General features: G+C 43.6%; 3 protein-coding genes across 4 annotated transcripts in view; 1 reads left to right on the top strand and 2 right to left on the bottom strand.

The window, feature by feature from the left end:
* The window catches only part of SPIDR (scaffold protein involved in DNA repair), a 480,368-nt gene extending 455,362 nt beyond the window's left edge, over window positions 1–25,006 (top strand). The window contains exon 21 of one of the 2 annotated variants that reach the window (XM_088469549.1): window positions 23,945–25,006. In XM_088469549.1, the coding sequence (XP_088325675.1) occupies window positions 23,945–24,045 (101 nt within the window). In that variant the 3' untranslated portion in view covers window positions 24,046–25,006. The remainder of the gene's footprint in view (window positions 1–23,944) is intronic. The other variant, XM_088469550.1, reaches the window with a different exon arrangement.
* On the bottom strand, window positions 619–2,817 carry CEBPD (CCAAT enhancer binding protein delta). The gene has a single exon (XM_088469548.1). The coding sequence runs from the start codon at window positions 2,646–2,648 to the stop codon at window positions 1,767–1,769; it is 882 nt and encodes a 293-aa protein (XP_088325674.1). The 5' UTR covers window positions 2,649–2,817; the 3' UTR covers window positions 619–1,766.
* Window positions 25,007–25,079: 73 nt separating the features above from the next.
* Window positions 25,080–26,148, bottom strand: part of PRKDC (protein kinase, DNA-activated, catalytic subunit) — a 418,309-nt gene continuing 417,240 nt past the window's right edge. The window contains exon 86 of the mRNA XM_088469547.1: window positions 25,080–25,547. Within this exon, the coding sequence (XP_088325673.1) occupies window positions 25,343–25,547 (205 nt within the window). The 3' untranslated portion in view covers window positions 25,080–25,342. The remainder of the gene's footprint in view (window positions 25,548–26,148) is intronic.

Genomic DNA, 26,148 nt, shown 5'->3' with positions numbered 1-26,148 from the left:
ATGGGAAGGGTTTTTTGTTTTTTATTCCCTAAAGACCACTAAAGGACTTTGCAGGTAGTCTGACAATAAAAACAAAAAGCAGTAGTTTATCAGTGACCTGAATAATAAATGTACATAAAATGTGATATATCTTTTTATGGCATGGAAATGTAGGCTCATTAGTGAATGTCATGAGATACCTTTTGATATTACATCAACTTTTCTTGTAGGTTTAGTGACCTTTTAAACCATTTTATTGCCACTGAGATCAGTGATAGTAAATCTAACAGCAAGTGTCAATGATCCCCATATATAAGAAGTGTGTTAGGATGGAATAGAGCACAACTGTACATAGCACCTTTGTGTAGCTAGATTTGATTTTCTAGTCCTGTAAGTGGTATTGGTGGAAACACTGCCATGAACCAGTCATCTCTTGCAGATACTAAAGGCTTGACTAGGCTTTGTTATTTATTACCCAGTATTGTAATACTACAGTCAGGAGAAAACACTTACTGCATATATTACATGTATAGTACATATTCTTTAGACTCACACCTTGACCATTGTTAATATAACTAATTCCATTACCTCTGAAGATAGTTTCCAAATGAAGTAAACAATGAGGCATTAAGGCAGATATTGGTATTTTTTGTTTTTATTCTTAAAAATGCTGTAAAAATGATCATATAAAAAGTTGAGCATGCTCATTTTCTTTCCCTAATATCTACAATACAAAGTATTTCTCTCTGAAATCATTTTACAAATGTACCATAGCTGCATCAATAAATGGTATAGAAAACTAAAATTACAAAAATAATTTAAGGAAGGGAAATGTTTTAGCTTTGTTTGTTTTATATTTGTTGTGGAGGAGAAAAATAATACATATATATATATTTATAGTTCTATATTTCCAGGGGTAGCACTAATATTTGGCTACACATTCAAAGAACGAAACTGAAGACCAGCACAATTTCTGTTTGGCACTGCCCAGACGTGCCACCCCATACAGTACTTCCAGCTACAGGCTGCTTTGGGCAAGCAAGGCACTAACAGAACATATCAAATGCTTCTGCTATTGTGAATGGGCACTAGCAGGACAACACATGAGAAACAGAAGGCCAATATCTTGGTTATTAACTTGTAAAGAACTAGTAAAAATGACTAGAAAAGCCAAAGGCACTGGTGAGATGTGTGGTTATTACACAATGGTGTAACACTAAATGTCCATTTTGCAGGCATAAGAGGTTTTGCATTTCCTTAGCTCAAAAGTGTTTACAAAATTAGCGTTTAGCACTACAGTCCACGCCTCCCACCATGCATTTTGTGCACATGGATCCCTTATCTGGGGCTGTAAGGCAGGTCAAGTTGCTTCACATCCATCATGTCATTAATATTAAAAGTGCAGTACAAAACCCATGCTGTCACAAGGTGCACTGCACATTTAATGATAATACCTGATGGCAACCCAACTCTTTGGCACTTTACAGTCCAACATGATTGACACCTTGAGTGCCAGAGGAGGCAACAGCACTTGTCACCTTTCTGGCACACAATGGGTTGTCAGACACTTGTGCATGATATTGGCAACACATATTTTATCCTTATTGCACTATAATAATAATAATATATTTATAAAAGTCTTATTAACTGTGGCTCAGTCTTTTAGAGGGCAAACACAACAATGTCCCAGCAGAATGTGGGTGGTGCAGAGTGCAGCCCTCCCCTCTCAGAGGACCCCCCTGATGGGCTGAGGTATTGGGTTATCGTTCAAGTCCATGGGCTGCGGGTTACCGGCAGTCTATGCTCCCCAGGCTGGGCAGGAAGGTGCCGGCGGTGGCTGTGGGGGGAAGTTGCTTGAAAAAGTGCCGGAGGTTAGACAAGTCCCGTGTCAGCAGCTCGATCCTCTTGTGCAGCTTCTCGTTCTCCGAGGAGAGCTCCAGCAGCTTCTGCTGCATGTCCATATTGCGCTTCTTCGCCTTGTCCCGGCTCTTCCGCACGGCGATGTTGTTGCGCTCCCTGCGCTGGCGGTACTCCGGGCTGTAGCGGTCGACGTTCTTCTTGCTGCTCCTCTCCTTGCCGCAGGAGGTGCCCATGGTGCTGGAGGGGGACGGGCATGCGGAGCTGGCGGCGCTGGAGCTGCAGGGCTCTGGGGAGGTGGGCGGGGTGGGCTGCAGGCACATGCTGGTCTGGGCGCAGGTGGCGATCTGGCAGGGCAGAGAGGAGGAGATGTCGCTGTCACTCCACTCGGGCTCCTGCTTCAGCTGCGCCTTGGCGTTGCCCGGGTGGCACTGCGGTGCCAGCAGCCCGCTCAGGTAGTCCGCTCCGCACTCCGCCCGCTGCTCCCCGCCGCTGCCGCCCTTGTGGTTGCTGTTGAACAGGTCCGCGAACAGCTCGTCATTGCACAGCTCCAGGTTGGGCACCGAGGTCATGGAGTCTATATAGGAGCTGAAGTCGATGGCGCTCTCGTCGTCGTATATGGCCGGGGCTGCGCTGAGCTCGGCCAGGGTGCTGTTGCCCGCAGGGGGCTCCGTCTCCTCGCACATAGCCCGGGGCTTGCAGGGGCCCGGGGACCCGCTCACTCTCTGCTCATAGAAGTTGGTGGGCTCCATGCACCAGGCGGCATAGGGAGACACGCAGCGGGGCTCCAGGCTCATGGACAGGGCACTCATGTACGTAGCGGAGCGCTGGCTGCTGCAGGCGGCTCGGTTTGGTATCTGCGGCTGGTGTGAGCGTCTCTCCAGGTGGCACAGGCAGCTGCTGCACGGGCTCTGTCAGCGAGTGCCTGGTACCTGCTCTCTGGCTGTGGGTTGCTGTCAGTCAGCTCTGGGAGCCTGGCGTGCTACAGCTGGATATATACTTCCCGGCTCCAGCCTCCCACCCCTCCCTCCTTCACTGACGTCTTATCAGCGAGGGAGGGGGAGAAGCTGCTGCCAGGGCGCAGTGTGCGGGGCTGGGACAGCTCCAGGGCTTCACCTACACACACTTTAACCCATTCCGTCAGTGTGTGCATCCTATCCCCCTGACCACTGCCTGCTAAAGGCTCATATGTACCTGCCAGTGTACCCGGTAGCTGCACAACTTCCAGCATCTATCAGCTACCTACATACAACACGTCTTCTCCAGGTATCCCAGTGTAAGCAGAATGGACCTGCAATGTGTAGGAATCTTATTCTGGGACCTGTATCATTTTATTTATTCTTGTATAAAATGTGTGATGCTTATAGTGGTTGAAAGTACTTACTCTGTGGAGTGATGAGACGCATAGCTGGGATCTGGCAGGGTTTGTGCTGTGGACATGAGTATTAGGGCCCTGGAGAACAGCCCATATCCTCTCAGTTCTCTGGAAGAAGGGAAAAAAAACAACTGTTTTTTTTCTTCCATTTTCCACGGAACTGTAAAACAGCAGAGCCCCAACTCAAAGCACATTTACACTGAGATTCCCAACAGTTTCTTTAGGTTTGTTATAAAACATCAGCAGTGTATATAGTCAGTAGGTCGACAAGATCAAAAGGATGATGTGGATTTCGGTCAAAAGGTTGACACAGAAATGGTCAACATAGAAAAGATCGACACTTTTATTTGTTATTTTAATACTTATGGTCACCCTAAAGGAGGGTACACACTGCACAGATATATACAGGTTGAGTCTCCCATATCCAAAATGCTTGGGACCAGGGGTATTTTGGATATCAGAATATTCCGTATTTTTGAATATTTGCATATCATATTGAAAGGTTTTAGGAATAGGGCCCAAATCTAAACACATAATGCATTTATGAATCATATACACCTTATACACACAGCCTGAGGGTGATTTTATACAATATTTTCAATAATTTTGTGGCTAAAACAAAGTTTGTGTACATATATGAAATTTGTTTAAGTTTGTGCCTTAATAAAGTTTGTGTACATTGAACCATCAAAAATCAATTTTCACTATCTCAGTCATGCTAAAAATATTCTGTATTTCGGAATATTTGGATATGGGAGACTCAACCTGTATACAGATCAAGTGATCTGCAGATATATCTGTAGATGATGGTCGTTCATATACACCTAACGACCATCATCTTCCAAGCAGCCGCTATTCCTGCTGGCTGGAGGTCGCGCCACGACCCCCTCCCCGCGGCTGCCTCTGTATGTGTACGGGCGATCGGTTGATCGCTTGTACACACTTGCAGATGGACAGATATATCTGCCATCGGCTGTGCAGATATGTCTGTGAATGACGTAGTTTACAATGGCTGACTGGCACCAGATATATTGGCCGATCAATTGATCTGTCAGTATGTACCCAGCTTAACCCTTCTACTAGTGCCTAACCCTCCCCTTAGTGCCTGTCCCTGACTCTCCCCCTAGTGCCTAATCCTAAACTTCCCCTTCCGCAGCATAACTCTCCCCTAGTGCCTAACCCTAACTTTCCCCTTCCGCAGCCTAACCCTCCCCCTAATGCCTAACCATAAAGTCCACTTCCGCAGCCTAACCCTCCCCCTAATGCCTAACCATAAACGTCCACTTCCGCAGCCTAACCCTCCCCCTAATGGCTAACCATAAACGTCCACTTCCGCAGCCTAACCCTCCCCCTAATGCCTAACCATAAACGTCCACTTCCGCAGCCTAACCCTCCCCCTAATGCCTAACCATAAACGTCCACTTCCGCAGCCTAACCCTCCCCCTAATGCCTAACCATAAACGTCCACTTCCGCAGCCTAACCCTCCCCCTAATGCCTAACCATAAACGTCCACTTCCGCAGCCTAACCCTCCCCCTAATGCCTAACCATAAACGTCCACTTCCGCAGCCTAACCCTCATCCTAACTGTAAAAGTCATGAAAAAGCATGTCTACTTTTTCCGTCAACCTTTTGGCTATGTCGGCCCAAGTTCACGTAAACCTTTTGACTGTCTACTATTGACTGTCTGTCTAGACATCCGGATGCAGTTTTCTCTGTGCCTTGTTATATATTAACAAATAAATAAATGGGTTTATAACCATGATCAGTGTGCCTTACAATTGTTCCTAATTTGCAACCCGTTTATAGAAGAAGAAGGTGATGGTCCCCTGTGCATTTAGATTCTTTCATTTTCTTAACTGCAGTAGAAAAATGTCTGTTTCCTATGGCTAATACCATCATTTATTTTATTTTATTTTTGCAGCAGTTTTCACAGTTATCCCTCAGTTTGCCTCCTGCACATTTACATTGCTATGTGTATACTGAGACTAAGCTGTAGTCTTACATGACCAATAAATTCATCTAATGCATTGGAATTTCCTGTAATATTCAGGATGTCCATGGCTTTACTGATGTCTTAAAGGGGACGGTAATGTATCTGTGCATATCGTAGATCCAATGGACCTTGCAGTACTCTCCTGCAATCCTGTATGAATCATTTCTGCATGGTATTGTAACCTTCACTGACTAGAAGGGCTTATCTCAAAGCACAACATGTTCCACTATAGAATCAAAACATGAATGATAGACTGAACCCAAGAACATCCTCTTATATAAAAGATAGCAGTAAGCTAAATATTTACCCTATCTGGCCATACTAATATAAAGCCTGGTTGTTTTATGACTAATATATATCGTCATAGCAAAGATATGTAAAGGGAAAAGATTGAAATTTTTTTTTGAAGTTTAAACAAAAATAATCTAGAACATACAGTATTTTTATGGAGATAATCACAGTAAGTAATTGTTTGTGTTCTGGGCTACCAGGATAATGGTCTTCCTAGGCATTGAGTGTATGTGTTAATTATGAGTTCTTAGAAATAGGCCTCACTGCCACAGAGGGGTAATGGATCAGTTAGTCCACCTATTGATAATTTCTAAAATGTGTGGTTAAGATTAAGAGACTCCCTGACTGATTGATAGAGCAAGGAAGCTGTTAACTGCACACTCATCCTATAAATCTCTCCTGGATAATTCAGCACAGAGGCAGTGTGTGCATGTAGTCTATGCAGGGAGCAAAATGCTTCCAGGTTGTTGGTGCCATCAGAATAGGCCTTTTTCTAGCTTCTTGTTTATAGTTGCTTGTTGTTAACTGTCCTGCTCTTCAGTTCAAAGTAAAAGGTTTTCTGTGCTCAGACTTTAAGTGCAACATAAATGCTAACGCAGACAGTGTAATGCTTTTGAAGTTGGGAGCTAGATTAATTTGCTTTCTTTGACGGTTATCTAATGTTCGCTATTATTGGGTCTAGGTTTCATGACGTATTTCTCAAATTGTTAAAAGAAAATCTATTCTTTTCATAAAGTGGAACCTTACTCTACAGCATATTTGTCCACAATCCAACAGTGTGCACCGACTGGCTTCATGCAATTGGGGTAGCATACTAATTTACCCCTAATATCCTGTAATGATGATACAAGAACTGGACACAATAGCGGCAAATAACACTAGTGTCTGCCATCCGGTCATTTTCAAAGGGTCCAAATTGTACTATGCAAAGCTTATATATCAGACGGAGGCCTCTCAATTACCTGATCATGGTGTGTATTATGTCTTGCAGTGTTTGTATATCTAAAGGCGGGTATCCACTAGGCAATTTTTACAGGCGATTGCACAATAACGTTGTTATCGTGCAATCGCCCACAAATCGGGCATGTAAATGACAAAAACTGCCAGCGATGCGCGTGCCCGCTGGTTGTCTTTGCCATCTATAAACGCACGTACTTGCTGGTCAACCCGACGATCCCATCAGGTTCAGCATGTACAGGAATTATGGATGTGCCTGGACTGAACGAGTGAACGTTTAGTATAGGCACATCACTAGACATACAAACGACAGCACGATTGCAATGTGGTAATCATGCTCTCGTTTGTATATCTATAAGTGGATACGAACCTTTATTTTCTATAGTACCATTGTTATTCAACATTTGTAATGTTTAATAATGCTAAATAATATGCAAAAGAATGCACCCTGCAAATATATTGAAATTATAGAATATAAAATGTTATAACAGAACAAATTTAATTGTATTGGTCTGGTATATACAGTATACGGTATATACCAGTTTTCTATATAACCCTCTAAATAAAGAAAGTTTGTTTTTCAATGTTAATGGAAGCAGACAGGTTCTCACCAGGGACACTAATTTTATTTGGCAGACGACTCCCCCCTGCTGCCCCTTAATCCACAGGAGTCAGAAAGAGAGTCTCTCTCCAGGGGTGTCTGCCTCACTCCTTATCTGGTCTGTATTTCTGTTCTGGTATCTATGAACATCTCTTTAAGGGGCCTATTACCTTTTTTTTTTTTTTCCCATAAAATTAAGTAGAAACTGCAGTTTCTGCTTAATTTTATGAATTGTTGCTATGTACTAATAGCCCAATTCAGGAGATTTCACAGAAATCTCTGGCAAAGTGCTAATTAGCACTTTAGACCACAGTCCCCATTATTGTCAATGGGGACTACGATCTGACCCCTATGTACTAAACTCCAAATGCAAAGATTTTCGAAGTTTAGTCCCGGTAGTTTACATCATCTTCAGATGGTGTAACTACTGTCAGCCTATGGGGGCTCCAGGGGCAGGAGAGAGATCTTTCGATCTCTGCAGATCACAGTCCCCCAATATTATCAATGGGGACTACGATCTGACCCCTATGTACTAAACCCTAAAAAGTGAATCTTTTCAGGGTTTGGCCCTGTTCACAGTGTAAACTGCTTTAAGCCTATGGAGGGCAGGAGAGAGATCTTCTGTTCTCTGTCCCGCAGCCTTCAGCCGGCGGCAGAAACTGACACTGTGAAAACTTCTACAAAATGCTGGGGATATTACTCACAGGGACAGTGGTTGCCGCAACTAATGTCCCTGCGAGTTTCCCTTAGTACATAGTGGGGATATTTCATTAAAATATCCATTGCAATATGGATACTTAATAATCGTGTACTAATAGGCAAAGGCAATAGATTTCACTGAAATATCCTGCAGAAGGCTAACTAGCTCTGCAGACCTCAGTCCCCATTATTATCAATGAGGACTACAGTCTGTCCCATATGTACCTAATTCTGGAGAGCTTTGGCCCTGTTGGTTGACCCCATCCTCAGATGCATGCTCTCAGGCATGTACAGCTCTATTTAATCATGACCTTCATGGGCTGTTTTGTGCTTAATTAGCAATAGCCCCACCTGTCTGGAAGCTCTTGCTGTCAGTATGTTTGGTATGCCTTGTTTACACGCGTGTTTCTATTGTTTTGTCCAATGCCTGTACATCACAGTACTCGCTAAGTGTATGGATTAATGTCATTGACTGTACATGTGAGATTTGTAGGCTACTTGCAGTCAAATGGGTTTTCTTTTTGTCCTGCTGTGCCGGGGTGTGGGGAAATTAGGCAGTGCCATATTTTAGCTCTCATGTCTGGTATTTTGTATAAGAATAAAAAAATAGTCCGTACAGTGTTCCCTTAACTTCTTTCTTCTTTAAAATCTCTTTCAAGTGAATGGAGTGTCACGTTGGGAGCAGATCTGTATCATCCAAATACACATATGGATCTATCCCTACTATAATACAACGTCATCCATTCAGCTACTTCTGAGAAGCTACAGTATATAAACTACTGATCTGACAACATGGAGTATATTTACCTTCTTTTTAAATATTTTAGTTAGTGTGACTGTCAGGTTGCTACAATTAAAATACATTGAATGTTTATCAGAATCCTCTAAAGGCAGCCACATGTGTTTAGCTGTCTGTTTATTTTCCAATCTTATTTTCCTTTTATTTCCAGCAACACATATTAAGTACAGTTGCTGGATTAATGGAAGCAAATGTCCCTGTCTGTGTGTAATTTTCCCGAAAATGACATTATTTTAAATCCCAGTGCTTTTAACAGGGAAATTCCCAAAGTGCTTTTCCGACCACTCTTCAGAGCTGGATTTGGCACATTCCGAAGAATGAAAACACAGTGATGTCAGACGCCACCTTGTGGCCACAGTGGGCAAGCTGGAATGTAAATACATTGGAATGCGAGTGCTCGTAAATTTAGAAAGCACCAATCAATACAGGATGTGATGTTGATGCGCTAGTTGACGTTGTAAGGGGTCAAATTTAACTCAAAGCAACTTACAGATATTTTCAGATTTATTTTTCTTATGACCAATAAAATTTTATAATTACATATATCAGTTACAGTTTACAGTGTGTTTGCCAGATTATTTATCTTTACATCTCTTAGATCATGTAAAAAAAAAAAAATTGGAATCGCCTTATAATTATGGTCCTTTTTTAAAAGTAGTAATCCCAGAGCCGTAACTAGACTTTTTGGTGCCCTGTGCCAGAAAGAGCATTGGCGCCCCCCCTATTTTTTTTTTTAAATAGGGAGATAACAGATGAACAAAAGTGCCATAGCCTCATGGGGAAAGGCCAGGGAAGAGATAGGGGAGGTCAGGAGATGCTGGGGATAAAATAAGAGGAAGCTACAAGTGAGAATGATAATAAACAGAAAATTGACAGGCCTGAACAGCGCTCCCTGCCCCGCACTACCCTAGTTACGGCCCTGAGTAATCCCCCTATGCGTGGCCCCCAGTAGTAGTCCCTCCTATGTATTGTCCCCAGTAGTAATCCTCTCTATGCATTGCCCCCAGTAGTTCTCCCTACGCAGTGCCCCCAGTAGTAGCCCCCCCTACGCAGTGCCCCCAGTAGTAGCCCCCCCTACGCAGTGCCCCCAGTAGTAGCCCCCCCTATACAGTGCTCCCAGTAGCGGCCCCCTATACAGTGCCCCTAGTAGCGGCCACCCCCCCTATACAGTGCCCCCAGTAGCCCCCCCTCTATGCTGTGCCAGTTCCCATGTCCCCTTACACCACACACAAAAAAAAACACAACACCTGAATCCCCGCTCCTGCTGCGACCGCTCCTCCTGGCCCGCTCTTCTGCACGGTGGGAGAAACGTTATGACGTCTCTCCAATCACCCGCGGTGGGGTGGATCCAGATTTCGAAACTCATGAGTGACCTCCAGCTGACTCCCTCTGTGGACGCAGCAGCCAATGAGAGTCTGTCTGACTCTCATTGGCTGCTATAACAAACACACAGCCGCCACTGGCGACTGTGTGTTTGTTACTGTGTAGTGCTGACCGCTCTTCCTGTGGTCTGCACTACATTGTGGGGCCCGGTGGACACTAGCGGTGGGTGCAGCGGCTGCTATGGGACCCTGCACCACAGCGAGCCCCGATGCAAGCCACCAGCTGCACCGCTGCTGCTCCATTATCTTGCTACTCCAGGGGGTAAATTTACTAAAGGTCGATTTTATTCAATCTTAATAGATATAACAAACAAACTAAAACTATCAACATTGATGTTGTGTTTATGGGACTAAATCACACATTTACTAACAATTTTTCTATATTGATTGTTAAGTGTTAGAAAATGTGCGATTTAGCCACAGAAACACAACATTGATGTTGATCGATTTAGATTGATTTGAAATCGACCTTTAGTAAATATACCCTCAGATGTACTAGAATCTGAATTTTATTAGTAGGATTATAGTAAATGGTTTTCAGTGGAAAACCTGCAGTGTCCTTGGAATACTGTGAATATTAGCGGTCAGGAGGTGACTGGGTATGGATGATTGACAGTTTCTTTATCTGAATAGAGGGAAGGCGATAGCTGATTACCTATTCCTGTCTGTGGTGCACGCACATATACTGATCTGCTGCCAGCGCAGGAAGCATGTTAATGTCCCAATAAACAACACATAAGCTAATAGAGATGATGTTGGGACCTCTCACCTGTAACAGATGCAAGGAATAGCAGTAGCACCCTACAGTATCAACATTTTTTTCACGGCACCCCTGGGCCAAAAGTTTGTTATTGAGAAAATCAGGAAAAAAATTATTAAGTAAATTGTGCTTACCTACCATCCTTAGGTTCAGTTATGTGGTGGTGGACAGGGTTTTGCTTCTGTTTGTCCAAATATTATATGTTTTTGTCTCTTACATTGACCATAAATAGATTGATTTGGTGCTGGACCACCAACCTGAGGCACCCCTGAGAGTGTCCTAAGGCATCCCAGGGAGCCACGGCACACAGTTTGGGAACCACTGGTTTATTGTTAGTAAATGGCTCCCTCTGGTGGTTTCTCTGTGCCCAGCAATGTGACAGAAAAGGCACTGCATTACAACATGTAACTCAGGAAGTGCCGTGATGCGAGATGTTGGAGATGTGTGTACAAGGCGAATGCCCTCTGTGCAATTAAGCAACAAGGGCTGTTCTTCAGTGGAGTGGCTTATTCACATACAATGCGGTACAGCCGTACTCACTGTTATACACTGGTAGATGGAGTAGAGTTGGGATGACTATAAGGCTGCTACAGCAAGAGTGCTTAGATTCCAATCACTTAGTTCAAAGTGTTATTAGAATTTTTTAATTGAAGCCGGAGTTATTCAGGAGTTAAACAGGAGGAAAACAGAAGAAAAATCAATCAGCCATCTCTGCTCCTAAGGACTGCTTTCATTTAACACCCGTTTCCACCATGCTCCTGGATTGGATACCCCATGCTGCCCTCAGCCTTCCTTACCCACTCCTGGCTGATCGCCCCATGTGAGCTGCTGACCCCCTGAAACTGGCTTATACCTAGCAACAGAGGAAGGAGGCCATTTGCAATGGACCTTGGGTAGTGGTTGCCAAATCACGAGGCTTGGTGCAATTTTGCTCTATTCTTTGTCTTTTCCTCAAGTTTAGATAAATTTTTGCATAGATGTTATATTTCTGTCACCCTTGTATTAATACTGCCATTTTTGCTTCTGTATTCAACCTTTTATTTTTTTTTCCACCTGGATGTTATACTTCTACAGGTTGCACATCCTGCCAGATGTAACCTACGCAGTGCGCCTCGGATGGTGCTGCAATGGGCAGGATGAGCAACTTTTAATGCAGTGCATATTTCATATTATGTTTGTGACCTGTATTTGTTCCTTGTATTGTATCTCGCATACCGTAAACCTTTGTAGTGCGTCCAAGATGGCTGCCTCACCTAGCACGCCCATGGGGGGGATGAAAAATAATTGAATATGCTGGCTATGTAAGGTCCCTGTTCTTAGGAGAGAGAACACAAAATGTGGAAGTTGCGGCGTACTATGAGCCATATTCAATTTGAGCCGAGCCGCGATACTTTTTCGCGGCCCAGACTTTTCGCCTGTTTTGTAGGCGGAAAAATATCTCGCGTGTGCCCACTTTACCCCGTATTCAATATGAAAGTACGCGAAAACGGTACCCGACGAAACTTGAAAAGGTGGAAATTACTGTCAGTTATGGGGAAATCAGCCTGACACCCCCCAAAAGATGCACTGACATGGGGGTTCCCTATGGTACCCCCGATTTGGCTTGATGAAGGTATTTGGGGATTTTAAACGGGCTGAATAGCTGCTAAATACCGTTTTTCTATACGTGGTGCAGAATAGTATTCAGGTGTCTTTTTTCCAAAAATAAGTTATCCCAGCAAATTTGGGGTACTTGAAAATGGGGATCAGCATATTTAAAAGTTGCTAAAGTGAAGTTGAAAAAAATCGTGAAAATCCACGTGCTGCAAGCACCTGCAAACAAAAAAACACTTGGGGCATACTAGGGGACACCCCCAAAGTCAAGTTCGCTAGTTGTTAATTTTGTACCCCAACTTTTATTTTTTTCGCCCCCTTTTTCAAAGTAATTTTTTGGGGTGTTAAGTGTTTTTCTTTGTTTTGACACAGTTTACCTTTGGGGGACTGTCTGAAGGCTGCACGGGGGTTCCCGCAACTTTGCACCCCAAACCCCCAATTCTGCACTTTTTTCCGCCTGCTATGCATAGGCGAAACTTTTTCGCTTATTACATTGCATTGACTTTCCGCCTAGGCGGAAAGTCTTTCAAACTGTATACTGGGTAAAAGCAAAACAGGTGAAAATGACGTCATCGGCGAAAAAGTATCGCTGATCCGGACGTTTCTCCTGAAATTGAATATACCCCTAAGTCTAAGTGTTATCTATTCCACGCAGGGTAACCTATGAAGCGTGCCCAAATTGGCTACCTCACCTGGTAGGAGTGGGATATGTAACCCGTCCAAGTTGTTACCCAAAATGGCTCCACCAACCTTGCATTATGCCCATTGTACTTATTATGTTGATTGTTCTCTTCTTTCTGTAATACTAAACCCTGTGCTTTGTTTCTGATATTGTAAAGTGAAGGAGCCCTGATGGAGAAAAGCGCGATATAATTATAAGTGTATATAGCTATGCGATGGTGCACAATTCTGGAACAGCTGTATTGCATGTAACACACCTGGTCTCTCTGGAGGAGACTGTAGTCTTCCACCATGTCACGCACTAGTTAACTTGGCAGCCAATTAGGTACGGGGATGAGGTCTCCCCTCAGGAACCAACATGGAGTCGTGCACACTATTTTTAACATGAAAACCATGTCTCAAACTTGTTTCACAAAGTTTGAGACTTATGGTTTTCATGTTAAAAATGATTGCTCAATATATACTCCAGTTTGGAAATGAACCATATGTGGTTTATGACTTCCTGTATCGTAGGGGAGTTCATATTTTTTTAGTTGTGAGCAATTTGGTATTATGCAGTGCACAATGTGTGCAATGTAAGTGTACTTGTCATATTGGGAGGATGGGGCACAAAGAAGCATGTTGGTAATGACAAGACCTGTTATGTTCTCAAATATTAGAGATGTGCAGGCTCAGATTAGTTCTGAATTTCCCGCCAAATTTCAGGTCTCGGAAAGAGGCAAAACGTCATCTTTCATGGACAAAAGTCAATGAAAGATGATGTTTGTCCATGAAAGAGGATTTTGCCTCTTTCTAAGACCCAAAATTTGGCGAGAAAATCAGAACAAATCCGAGCCTGCATATCTCTATTAAATATATTACAAAAGGGAATAATCCCAGGACAAGACCACCAGAAGTGTTTAAAACTGCCCTCCACATTCTCTCCAGCATAGGTTAGATGTGACAGAGTATATTGTATGGAGGTTGTTCGGGGACCAAACAACATGTAAGATTTTTTGTTTTTGTTTTATGGCAACACTAATTGAGCAAATTGTGATTCTGGTGAATATCTCCCCCTCAGGCCTTTCTGTCTATGGGTGTCTCATGGTCTGTCTCCCATACTAATACAGTATGCAGGAGTCTGGGCCTACTGACTCTGGCACAAGTATGGTGTAATATATATATATATAGCAGGATGCATTAAGCATTGCATTTTGGATGTGAATGGCCAATCATTTCACATTAGTAACACCATATGCATGATGATATAAGCAAAGAACAGCTCTCCTGATAAGAGCTGTCCTTTGCAGGGTGAGGAGCCACGGTGGACCCTGTGAGGGATCCTATTGGATCTCTCTCAGTGGAAAACACTAAAAAGAAGCCTATTGGCTTCTATTAGGCAACACAATCTTTAGATGGTATTGCCCATCAGGACCATGCTCTGGAAAGTTTTGCTTTCCACAGCTTGGTGCATACCATAACATAGACAAATATTGGGTTTATATATGGAATACATCTTACATTCTTGTTGCCAAATACAAGGTGTTAAATCTAATTTCTTGAAAGTCTCTGCAAAACCTGGTCCACAGCAGCAGGTGGAGACCAACAGCCCAGAGCTGGATAATGACCAGGCGAACAGCAGCCGCACACAGCTTAGCGTGCCAGATGACAACACTGCATGGTAGGCAAGAGTTTAATGACGAGTCGAAATCCCGACTCCTGTCATTTTACCTACGCCGGGAGCCCGGCATCCCGATCGAAGGTAAGCCGGGCGCGAACAGCGCCCACCCGCCCCCCCCGAGACTTATGTTTAGGCAGTAGGAAAGGGGGGGGTTAGGGTTAGGCACATACCGATCCCCACTGCATAGCTCAGGCAACAATACAAACGGGCAAGGTAACAGGTCAGGTTCCAGATCTGGCAGCAATAAATCCAATATACAGGAAAAAGGCAGAGGTAGGTCAGAGTCTAGTTTCAAAGACTTGTCAGCAAAATATCCAATATGCTGTTAGAGGCAGGCAGGTCAAAATCCGATTCTAGGATCTGGCAACACAGTATCTAATATGCCGGCAATAGCTGGCCAAAGTCCAGGCTCTGACAGCAAGATATCCAATAATACGTGGGCAATAGTAGAGGCAGGTGATGTCCGGTTCCAAAGTCTGACAGCATGTGAGTATTTCAGTCCATGTAACTAGTGTTCAGTTAAATTATTTTAATCGAACACTAATAACATGGACTTAAATACTAAAGCTGGGTACACACTAGACAATATATTGGACAAATTGTCCTTTTAAGCTGAATTGGAGTGACATCGTTCAGGGTGTATGAACTTTTGTGCGCTCCTGTGCGTCGTTCCTTGCATCCTATCTGCTGTACTGCACGGCCGATGAGAAGATATCTTTAACGATTTTGAGCAAATCGTGAAGTGTGTATGTTCAACCCAAGGATGGTTGTATAGTGTTTGAACTGCATACGTTTAATTGTTGCTCCTCCAAATATAAAATACTGTATTGTGTGCCATCATGTGGAGGATTGCATAGAGTGTGCGCATTATATCATTCTGGTGATGAAGGGAAATCATAAAGACCATCGCGTTGTTTGCACATTGTCTAGTGGTTCTCAAACTCGGTCCTCGGGACCCCACACAGGTCACGTTTTTCAGGTCACCTGGCAGATGCACAGGTGTAATCACTACTCACTGGCACATTTTAAAAGGTCCACAGGTGGAGCTAATTATTTCACTTGAGTCAGTGTGGAGACATGGAAAACATGCACTGTTTGGGGTCCTGAGGACCGAGTTTGAGAACCTGTGGTCTAGTGTATACCCAGCACAAAGAAGTACCAAACTAAATCATGCAAGAGGAGCGTTGAAAGGTGTATGACGGACTTCATGCATTGCAAAGATTCCCCGAGGTATTCCTGATTTATACTTGCTGCAGGACATTACAAGACTGCGGATCCACATCTCACAACATTTCTTTACTTGTGGGCCTGAGATATGTCACTTCAATACCTATACTGCAAACAGCTGAAGATGTCAGTGCGAATCACACTGACTACAGCCAGAGCCTTTTATCAAATTGCAGAATCAGCTGCTAAACTACAAGACTCATTAGATCGGCTCACCTACCCAAAGATATAAACACACTTTGGACCCTTTTCCTACACTATGTAGACAAAATTGATTAGACACCCCCGCACAAGTGAAATGCATATCATTGCACACGCGTTCCAAATGGCCACTAGGATGGCAGTTTCAACAAGAACACTTCGTAGGGAGGGCCATGCACTTGCAGTTCTATGGAAACAAATGTTTTTATCAGGATGACAAGGCCACTTGTCATGGTTCCAGGGCAACGCTGGACTGGTGTACAACAGATTTGTTAACCCAGATGGACTGGCCAGCTCGGAGTCCAGATCTTAACCCCCTTGAGACCTTCTGGGACAGATTGGAGTGACGGGTGTGCTCTAGGCCGACTCAACCTTCTTCAGAGTCATATTTAGTCACTGTAATTAAGGCAGAATGGCTAAACACACCGCCTGCTGTTGTCTAGGAACTTGTGGACAGTTTGCTAAGAAGGGTGTCTGCAGTAATCACTGCACGTGGACCAACAAAGGGAATCAGTATGTAATGCCAGCGGCTGTTTAGCCCCCGGTTTAAATACAGACAGCTAAAGGTCATTAACCTTACCCTCACCTCTCCCCCCTCCCTAACCCTCCTTTGGTGGTGCCTAACCCCCCCCCCTTCCCATAGCCTAATGTTCCTGGGAGGGGGGGGGAGGTCCCTAACCCAATGTCCCCCCGGGTATCCCTAAACCTACCCTCCTGCCCCATCCCCGGGCTAAGTGTTATCCTTACCCGTCCGAGGATGATCAGGATGATGGGGGTCAGTGTTCCAGCATCGGGATTAAGATAGGCGTCGGCATTTCGACACCTATCTTAAGTCCCTTGTCTGGCAGGAGGAGTCGGGATTTAGACCGGCAGCATTGCGTCCGCCGGCCTATTAACTACATCCCCCAACAAAGTACTGACGTCAATAAAATCTTGTTGATCTATTTGCTGTCAGTGTCCAATCACTTTTGTCTACATCGTGTACATGACACCCTAGACCAAGGGGTACATTTACTAAAGGTCGATTTGAGGAGCGATTTAGCTCTTCTCAAATCAAATGCAGTGAAAACCCTTTTTTTCACTGCATTTACTATTATTCGATCTGTTTTGCAATTTGCAAAAAAATAGATCTGAGTTTGTTTTGAACAGTGATTTGCTGTTCGATTTGGCAAGTTCATATACAAAATGAACTGCAAATACCCAACGCCATAGAACAGCTTCATGCTTTCACTTTCAGCATGAGCAGTTTGATGTCTGCATGTATCTGTGTGAGAACAGTGAGATGCCTGCATGTATCTGACTGGAAAAAGTGACTACAGAGTTAAAATAACAATAAAAAAAAAAAACGTGAGGAAACCCCCCCCCCCCCCCCCCCCCCCCCAAAAAAAAAAAAAAACAGAACCAGCCCCAGACAGTAACCCAGACCTGGGTTTGAACAAAGTACAGGGAAAAAATTACTTAGGGTCTCCCTGTACTCAGTACAACCAGCACTGGGCTATGGGCACCAGGGCTGCTTCTGGATTTACAGGGAAACATTTTCGTAGAGTCTCCCTGTAAATCACAGAGCCAGCCCTAGACCCGTTCTAACGGGGGACTGATGCCACAGCCAGGGGAGCCCCATCACTGGGGCCCCCCAGCCGCAGCATCGACCCTGACCGCTAGTCAGCCCAGGCCAGGGATCCCTGGGGAGTTGGAGACCCCTCCAAAAAAAAGGGGTCTCCCTGTCCAGTACACCCCTAGCCTAAGCTGATAGCCCGGGGCTATCTCCGCCACTCCTGGGCGGTGGGTGGCGGGTTGTGTGAGTAAAAATAGAAGTATAAAAACATTGTCTTTCCAGTAGAACTGCAGGTTCCAGCAAGCCTCCCCCGCATGCGGGGCATTAAGGGCCCACTGAGACCTGTAAAGAAATGTTTCAAGAAACACACACATACCTATATTACCTCGAGTGGTCCCCTTGTCCAGTAGGCATCCATGGGTTAAAACAGGGGTTCCCAACCACCATCCTCAAGGCACACTAACAGTCCAGGTTTTAGGGATAGCCATACTTTAGCACACGTGACTTAATTAGTGCCTCAGTTATTTTGATTTAACCATCTGTGCACAATCATGGATATCACTAAAAGCAGGACCGTTAGCGTGCCTTGAGGACCGAGGTTGGGAATCACTGGGTTAAAATAACAAAATGAGAAACCCGACCATCGCACTAAGGAATAATCATTCTAACCAGAATGATTATTCCTTCCTGAATGAAACGCACAGACGCGGCTTCCTCCTTTTGAAGCTCTAAACTTGTTACCCTACGGCTCCCCCCATTGAGTTCAATGGAGGAGCCGTTCATTGGCTGAGAGGCGGGGCTTGACCTCTCTCAGCCAATGAACGCACAGACATGGAGCTTCAAAGGAGGAAACCGCGTCTGTGCGCTTCATTCGGGAAGGAATAATCATTCTGGTTAGAATGATTATTCCTTAGTGCGATGGTCGGGTTTCTCGTTTTCTTATTTTAACAGATGGATTCCTACTGGACAAGGGGAACACTCGAGGTAATATAGGTGAGTATGTATATATATATATATATATATATATATATATTTATTATGTGTGTGTGTATGTATTAAACTTATACTGTGTAAGGGGTGTGTGTGTTTCTTTAAACATTTCTTTACATGTGAACTACAGGTCCCAGTGGGCCCTTAATGCCCCACATGCTGGTACTTGTGGTTCTCCAAGTACCAGCATGCGCGGGAGGCTTGCTGGGCCCTGCAGTTCTACTGGAAAGACAATGTTTTTATACTGCTATTTTTACACAACATTCACACAATCAACCCGCCACCCACAGCCCAGGGGTGGTGGGGATAGCCCCGGGCTATCAGCTTAGGCTAGGGGTGCCCTGGAGAGGGAGAACCCTTTTTTTTGGAGGGGTCTCCAACTCCCCAGGGATCCCTGGCCTGGGCTGACTAGGTTCCAGGGCTGGTTCTGTGATTTACAGGGAGACCCTATGCAAATTTTTCCATGTAAATCCAGAACCATAGCCCAGTGCTGGTTGTACTGAGTACAGGGAGTCCCTATGTAATTTTTGCCCTGTACTTAGTCAACCAGACCTGGATTTGAACAGTTCGGGGCTGGTTCAACTTTTAACTGTTTAATTACTTTTTACAGTCAGATACATGCAAGCATCTCACTGATGTCTGCATGTATCTGTGTCAATCCGACCTGCTCATGCTCAAATCGAAAGCATGAAGCAGGTCTATTCTATTGGTGATTTGAAGTCCGATTTTGAGGTAGATTTCAAATCGAATGATACTAAATAAGGGTTTTGTGTGTTGTGTGTGTAAAAGTACCAATGTTTTTCCGATGGTCGATTTGACAAAAAATTCGATTTGAAGTTCGATTTTACATTCAATTTGGCCTTTAGTAAATACCCAAAAGCTAAATTGAAAGAAAATCGCACCTCAAATCACTCAAAATGCCAAATCGACCTTTAGTAAATTTACCCCCAAGTATATCTGGTTATCAGTGGTAACATATCTAAAGTTCAAAATTAGCTATATTTGTTGCATTGTTCATCATGCACTAAGTCACTGGACTGTCCAACAAGAGCCATATTTAAAAAAAAAAAAAAAATTCACATGTGATTTGTGATGATATGAAATAGTGGGGAATTTGTGTTCATGTAAATTATGTCATCTATGTTTTACAGTTATTATAAATTTAATTTTATCATATTCAGTTGTTATATATTTGTATATTTACTATGGTGGAATTTCTACTTTTAACTTTATTTAACTTGATTATCTAATCACTCTTTACATGTTTCAAAGATCCCAAGTTGCTGAAGCTCCCTGTTGAAGAAAACAAACTGAATACAGTCTGCAATGCATATTGGTAGCTGCTTAATCACCTTAGTAATATTACTCAGGTGCACGTAAGGGAGGGGTTATTCTATACAAGAAACAGCAAAGGGTATCCCACCAGCACTCGGAATTATATCAGCAATAAGATTTGAAAAACTACATGGTGGTAGATAATTCAGAGATCTCATTTGCATATATTTGCAAAGATATGCCTAAGCCTCCGGGCCACGTTATGGCTTGTCTGATTACTGGAGGTCCCTAATTCTAAGTCTGGGGCGCGGAGCCCCAAAAAGCCAGCACACCTGTGAGAGAGTTTTTGATTTATTAATATTATTAACACTATGTGTTAAAGGGTGATACACAGGTGAAGGGTGTAATTAAAATGCTAAAGTAGTATTAGTAGAAAAATAAGTGTTAAGAAAGTGCTAACTAGAGTGTTCTAGTGTGCCAACCCAAAGCAGTCCAGCCATACCAACCCAGGGACACCGTGCTGCAAACTCATCCATAAAAATAATAAAATACAATCTGGGGCATATAATTGCCCAATATAAGGCCACATAATAATGGCACATACACACACATATCTAAAATGAGAGCCAGTTTACCTTGAAGTCACCCCTAGGTCCTCCTAAAGGCACTACAGGAACCAGCATGCCCTCCAAACGCTGGTCTCATCTGTGCCTCTCAGAACTGCAATACATATTGGTAGCTGCTCAATCACCTTAGTAATATCACTCAGCTACATGAAAGGGAGGGGTTAGTCTATACAAGAAACAGCAAAGGGTATCCTTTATCTAATCACTCTGTACATGTTTCGAAGATCCCAAGTTCCTGAAGCTGGCTGTTGAGCTCTTTGGAACTGGTTGTTGAAGAAAACAAACTCTGAATAAAGGCCCTGATTCAGAGCCAGACGCTCTGACCAGAGCGCTCGCTCTGAATCAGGGCCCACCTCCATTAAAATGGAGCGTCCTCCTGGATGCTCGTATAGCTGTGGGTCACCACCCACAGCTTATACGAGCGTGCAAAAAGATGGTCGCGATGGTCTTGACCATCGCGACCATCGGAACTGCGAGTGAAAGCCTGCGGTTGGGTTTCCCAACCGCAAGACCAGGAGTGATTTTGGCTCTATCAGAGCCAAAATCACTCCCACTGACATCACTAGTGATGTCAGTGGGGCCGGTTTCAGACGGTAAGCGTTCCCTTGGGAACGCCTCCGTCTGGCAGGCACGCCCACCAAAGGGGGCGTGCTGTCAGTCACCATCGACAGCACGCCCCCTTTGGTGAGACACTCCGAGCGAAGGAAAGTCCTTTGCTCGCCGGGTCTCGCACATGCGCACGACGGAGCTCCCTCCGTCGTGCGCATGCGCAGTGGGGAACATCGACCCACTTGCGAGCGTACTGCCGCTCGCGAGTGGGTCTGAATGACCCCCAAAGTCTGTTGTCCTGTGTTGGGAACAAACTTTTGCCAAAGCAGGTTCTACATGATGGAAGTTGCTTTGTGGAGTTTTCTATTAGGGTCTTAGGAACATAGTTGAAATGGCAGTGTGTTATTTAATAAAATTGCAACACCATTGTGCTTGTACTGATTAGAGGAGCAGAAGGCTATTCAGAAAGGTTTGAATCCAAGGATGGTTTGAGCCTTTTAAAGTATTTTTGTGGACAGAAAAACATATTGCTGTGCAATTTACATGATGCTTGGAACAAAAGCTATCGCTATCTTTTGTTGGGAAAGTAGTTTGTCATTCTCTTTAGCATATGTAGACATACTCCGGTAGCAGCTCTACCCACTGTTTAATAACATATTTGACATTCACATTATGTTCACATAATTTTGTTGTATTGTTTCGCACCAGTGGTTTTGGCTGTTTTTTTTTCTTTGAAGAAGGAAACAGGAATGTAGTCAGACGACATGAAGGGGAAAAATTGTGCGGCAAACACTTAGTGCCAGTTCAAGGAGTGCGCATTGGTTCCTAGGTAGTAGGACTGTAAGATCTATGGAGGTGCCCATGTCGCAGTTGCCGCACCAGAGAGATATGTAGGGCGTGACCGAGGTGGATGGATTGCAAACATAAAAGGGAGGGCAAATTGCTGCTGTCTATGCAATTAATAAAGGAGGAAAGGGGAGAAAAATTCATTGATCTCAGGTAGTTGGCATAGGGGATGGAGATGTGGTAAGGGAATTAAGTGCATTAGGGTCAAGGAGAACAGCAAATGAAAGGATACATTAAGGATGCATCAAGAAAAGACGGGTCAACGTAACATACAGCTGGCATACACAAATTGTAATTTGTGGACATTTTTAAAAAATAGGAAACAGAAGGCAGTTGATTGTCAACTAAATAGGTGAGAGAAGTGGGAACTACCCCCCAAGGCAACAGCAAAAAATAAATGTCATTCAAATGTGTCAGGAGTAGGTGACAGGGTCCCTAAATGCTCTTGTTCCTACCCATCAAAGCATCTGACTCCTCTACTGTTATATGAGAAAACAGCAAAATACTATAGCATACTAATGAAATAAGTATAACAAGATTATGCAGAAACTGTAGTTTCTGCATAATTTTATGTATTGTTCCTATGTACTAATAGCACAATACAGGAGATTTCACAGAAATCTCTGGCAAAGTGATCATTAGCACTTCAGATCGCAGTTGCCATTAATATACCCAACTCCAAACAGCGAAGATATTTGGAGTTGTGTCCCAGTAGTTTACACCATCTTCAGATGGTGTAAACTACTGTCAGCCTATGGGGGCTCCATGCGCAGTGTCAGCTTCCCCCGGTGAAGTCCTCCTAAATGCCGGGGATAGAACTCACAGCATTTCCCCTTATCCCCTTGGTACATAGCGGGATATTTTTTATTAAAAATGTAAATATTCCCGGCAAGATGGATACATAATAATGTATTAGTACATAGACCCCTAAAAGTCTACACACAGAATGGCCAACTAAACCTGTCCCCACTTAAATACAATAGGGATATGGGGTGCACATAAAGCCCGGAGCCACAAGGAGCAAGCTTATGAAGTGAGGGGGAACAGTCCAGAATAATATGCAATAAAAAGGGGGCATGGTTTTGCAGCCATAGTGGATGTGCATTAGTTTGGCGGCTCCTTCAACTGGGCTGCCTAAATGTGTTTATTAAGCACTCCCCTGCAACTTTCTGCACTGCACAACTGTGGCATCAGAAGATACTCTAAATCCCATCTACAGTGTTTTGGGGAGGGTCAACATAGCAATGTCTGCCTTTAGCTGGAAGAGGACTTACCTGAATAAGGCCTGCATTATACACTGTGAAGGAGGTTTCTGGAATAGCTCTGTAATATACTAGGTAGAATGGGTCATCACCGTAAGCTTTGTGTTGTCACTAGCATAGGAACTGAACGCATGTGGTCTTCACAGTAAGCTTTGCATTGTATTTGTAGTGGCACCAGAATAAGCTTTGCCATGCATTGATGAGCTGATGGTATCTGTTACATTATACTTCTACAGGATAAAGTTAAGACTTATCCTGATGATAACCCCATTTTAGTACAATTGAGAACTTTCCTCTTTTTGCCACCACAGTAAAAGTTCCATTGTGCTGGGAGCAGGAGGGACAATACAGACCAGAATAATCTGCTCTGCATTTTACTGGGGAGTCACCAGGATAAGGTCTGCATGACTTATATCAGTTGTAAGTACAAGATAGAACTGTCTGCCTGATTAGTAGAGGAAAATGGCGAAGCTATAAAAAAATATTTATTTAGGGTAAAATATGGGAAAGACCATAAACTTTAATTTCCACTTACAAGCTGCACACAAGGTGGAGTTTATGCCAAATAAAGGGGCAGATTCAATTAGCTGCTATGTTTACAGCGTGGAGAAAGATCCGGGTTTAAGTGCGAGTGCTATTCAGTTATTAGTCAATTTCCCCGTGTGGTATACCCATAGGTAGCGCGTGGTAACCCATAGATTCCATGTTAAGTGCTGGAAACGATGGGTTTCCCCACGCATTAAGTCCCAGAGGGTGCATTTAACACAGATTTGTTTTCTCCACAGGAGAAACTCAGGAACTGCAAGGAAAACTCGGCGTGCACCCTATCTACCTTAACGCAGCGGATGTGAATTGCTCAGGGCTGAGATTGAGCCGTGCTGATTGAATCTGCCATAAAATCTATTGTACAGTCTTTCAGGTAGAGGAGAGACGCAACTTGGAATTTACCTCAGGTGGCACTCTGTTCCAATGCTCTATAAAAAAAAAAAAAACAACTCTTTAATTTTTTTTAAAATTGGAATATGTACTAAGATTTGTGGATATAAATATTGTCAGATTTTGGATGGGCTTAGGATGCGATTCAGACCCGCACGTTAGATGCGTATGCAAATTCGTCAAGGCAGGCGATCGCACGGCAAGGCATTAGCACGCCCACTATGTCTTAGCATGCGATCGTTTTGTGTATGCAGATGCCCACTTGCGCACGTTATGTCCAGGAAGTGTATGCAACCATCGGTAACATCGGATGTGATCGCAACACTTGTGGTCGACCATACCCTGCCGCAAGCTCTGTGAGTGACTACTACCAAGTGACGTGTACAATGGCGCAGCCTTTTAATTATGCACGTTTCTGAAATGGCATTAAAATGCTCAGGCACGCCTGCGTTCGCACCTCCACTCCCCCGTTTCTAGGGGCCAGCCCCTGTCACCACCCGCAAATGGCATCTCCTGTCACTCATTCTGCCGGGGAGTCTATGCACAGCATGTGATCATTTTCCGATCACTCGCACTGGTTCACGCACGCGCACTGTGATGCAGGTCGCAAACATTCGGCTGGCTGCGTGCGAACGCATCCTAGCGAGCGGGTCTGAATCAGGTCCTTAATTCAGTACTGGAGCCTCCACTCATTGCATTTGTAAATGAACACTCAGAGGATTTTGCAGCATGGTGGGGAATTCTCAGCTCCTCTTCCCCTTTATAGCAATGACTGCTGGAGATGTGCTGGCTCCTCTGTAAGCAGATAATAGTGTGTACATCGGAAACGTTAGACAAAGTGTGTTCTCGCTGGAGGTCGAGCTCTGTAGCTCACAGCGAGTTACGGATGTTTAACCATCATTTTAATAAATCTTTATTTTCCAACTAATTGTAAAAATAAAATATTCTGTTTTTTACTTTTAGTTAAGATTAATTTATCAGTAATTAGGTGATGACTTTATTATGATGTTGTGACAGTAGAGCATACATTATTACATGTGGAAAGAGGAACAGTATAAAATACAGGTTCTAGTACAATTTGTTTTAAAAATTTGAATAGAGAAATGTCTGCAATAGGTAATGGTCATTCATTTTCACTGTATACAGAATGACCAAGATAACTACATTCCCATGAAGAACATGACTAGAATGGAAATTGTGTTATAGCCTTATTAATTATAACTAATACAAGTATCTTTAGATTATTTTCATATCCAAGGCTCCCATCCTTTCCAAACTCTGCCAAGGATATTGGGATCGGTAGCTTGATCGATAAGACATTGTACTTGTATCTCTTCAGTAAGTCCGTTGGCTGGTTCTTTCGCCCTTATGTTATGTGCATCGAATCCTCGTGCAGCAGCCAAGAATTCCTTGTATGACGCAACTTTTTCATGCCCCAGTCGCAGTTCTTCACTATAAAAAAAAAAGTAAACATTTCCTTCCTGTAACCATTAAGACATATATTGCTATACAGTATATGCATATTATATTAGCATCAAACCTCAATTAATAAAACAGACCAAAAAAAAAAAAAGTTTTTTTTTTTTTTGCATGCACAGGTTCTCAAACTCGGTCCTCAGGACCCCAAACAGTGCATGTTTTCCAGGTGTCCTCACAAATTAAATCATTAGCTCCCACCTGTGCATCTTTTAAAATGTAACAGTTGGTAATTCACCTCTGCACCTGCTGGGTGACCTGGAAAACGTGACCTGTTTGGGGCCCTGAAGGCAGAGTTTGAGAACCACTGATTTAGGGTATTGGGGGTTGCTGAATTAAAAACTGAAAGTAGTTTTTTTCGAATTGGTTCTAGTCTTTGAAATAATGGATACCTTCAAGTAATAGGGAACTTAGATTCTAATATGCACGCATTATGGCTATATGTGTTCACTCCGCAGTCATTCGAGAATATCCTCCCTCCGTATACAAGTGATTGGCCACCCAACCAGCAGTCAGTTGTCTATATTGTATTTTTCTTGTTTCTCATCTGTATATCTTAAAATAGAAAATCTATGTC

This window comes from Taudactylus pleione, unplaced genomic scaffold, assembly GCF_031769625.1.
Source record: "Taudactylus pleione unplaced genomic scaffold, aTauple2 ptg000093l, whole genome shotgun sequence".
Lineage (NCBI taxonomy): Eukaryota > Metazoa > Chordata > Amphibia > Anura > Myobatrachidae > Taudactylus > Taudactylus pleione.
Note: the sequence above shows the minus strand (reverse complement) of the source record. Positions and strands in the feature narration are given on the sequence as shown.

Excerpts from the sequence above, each read along its gene's own strand:
- CEBPD (XM_088469548.1), bottom strand. The coding sequence starts at position 2,648 with ATGAGTGCCCTGTCCATGAGCCTGGAGCCCCGCTGCGTGTCTCCCTAT.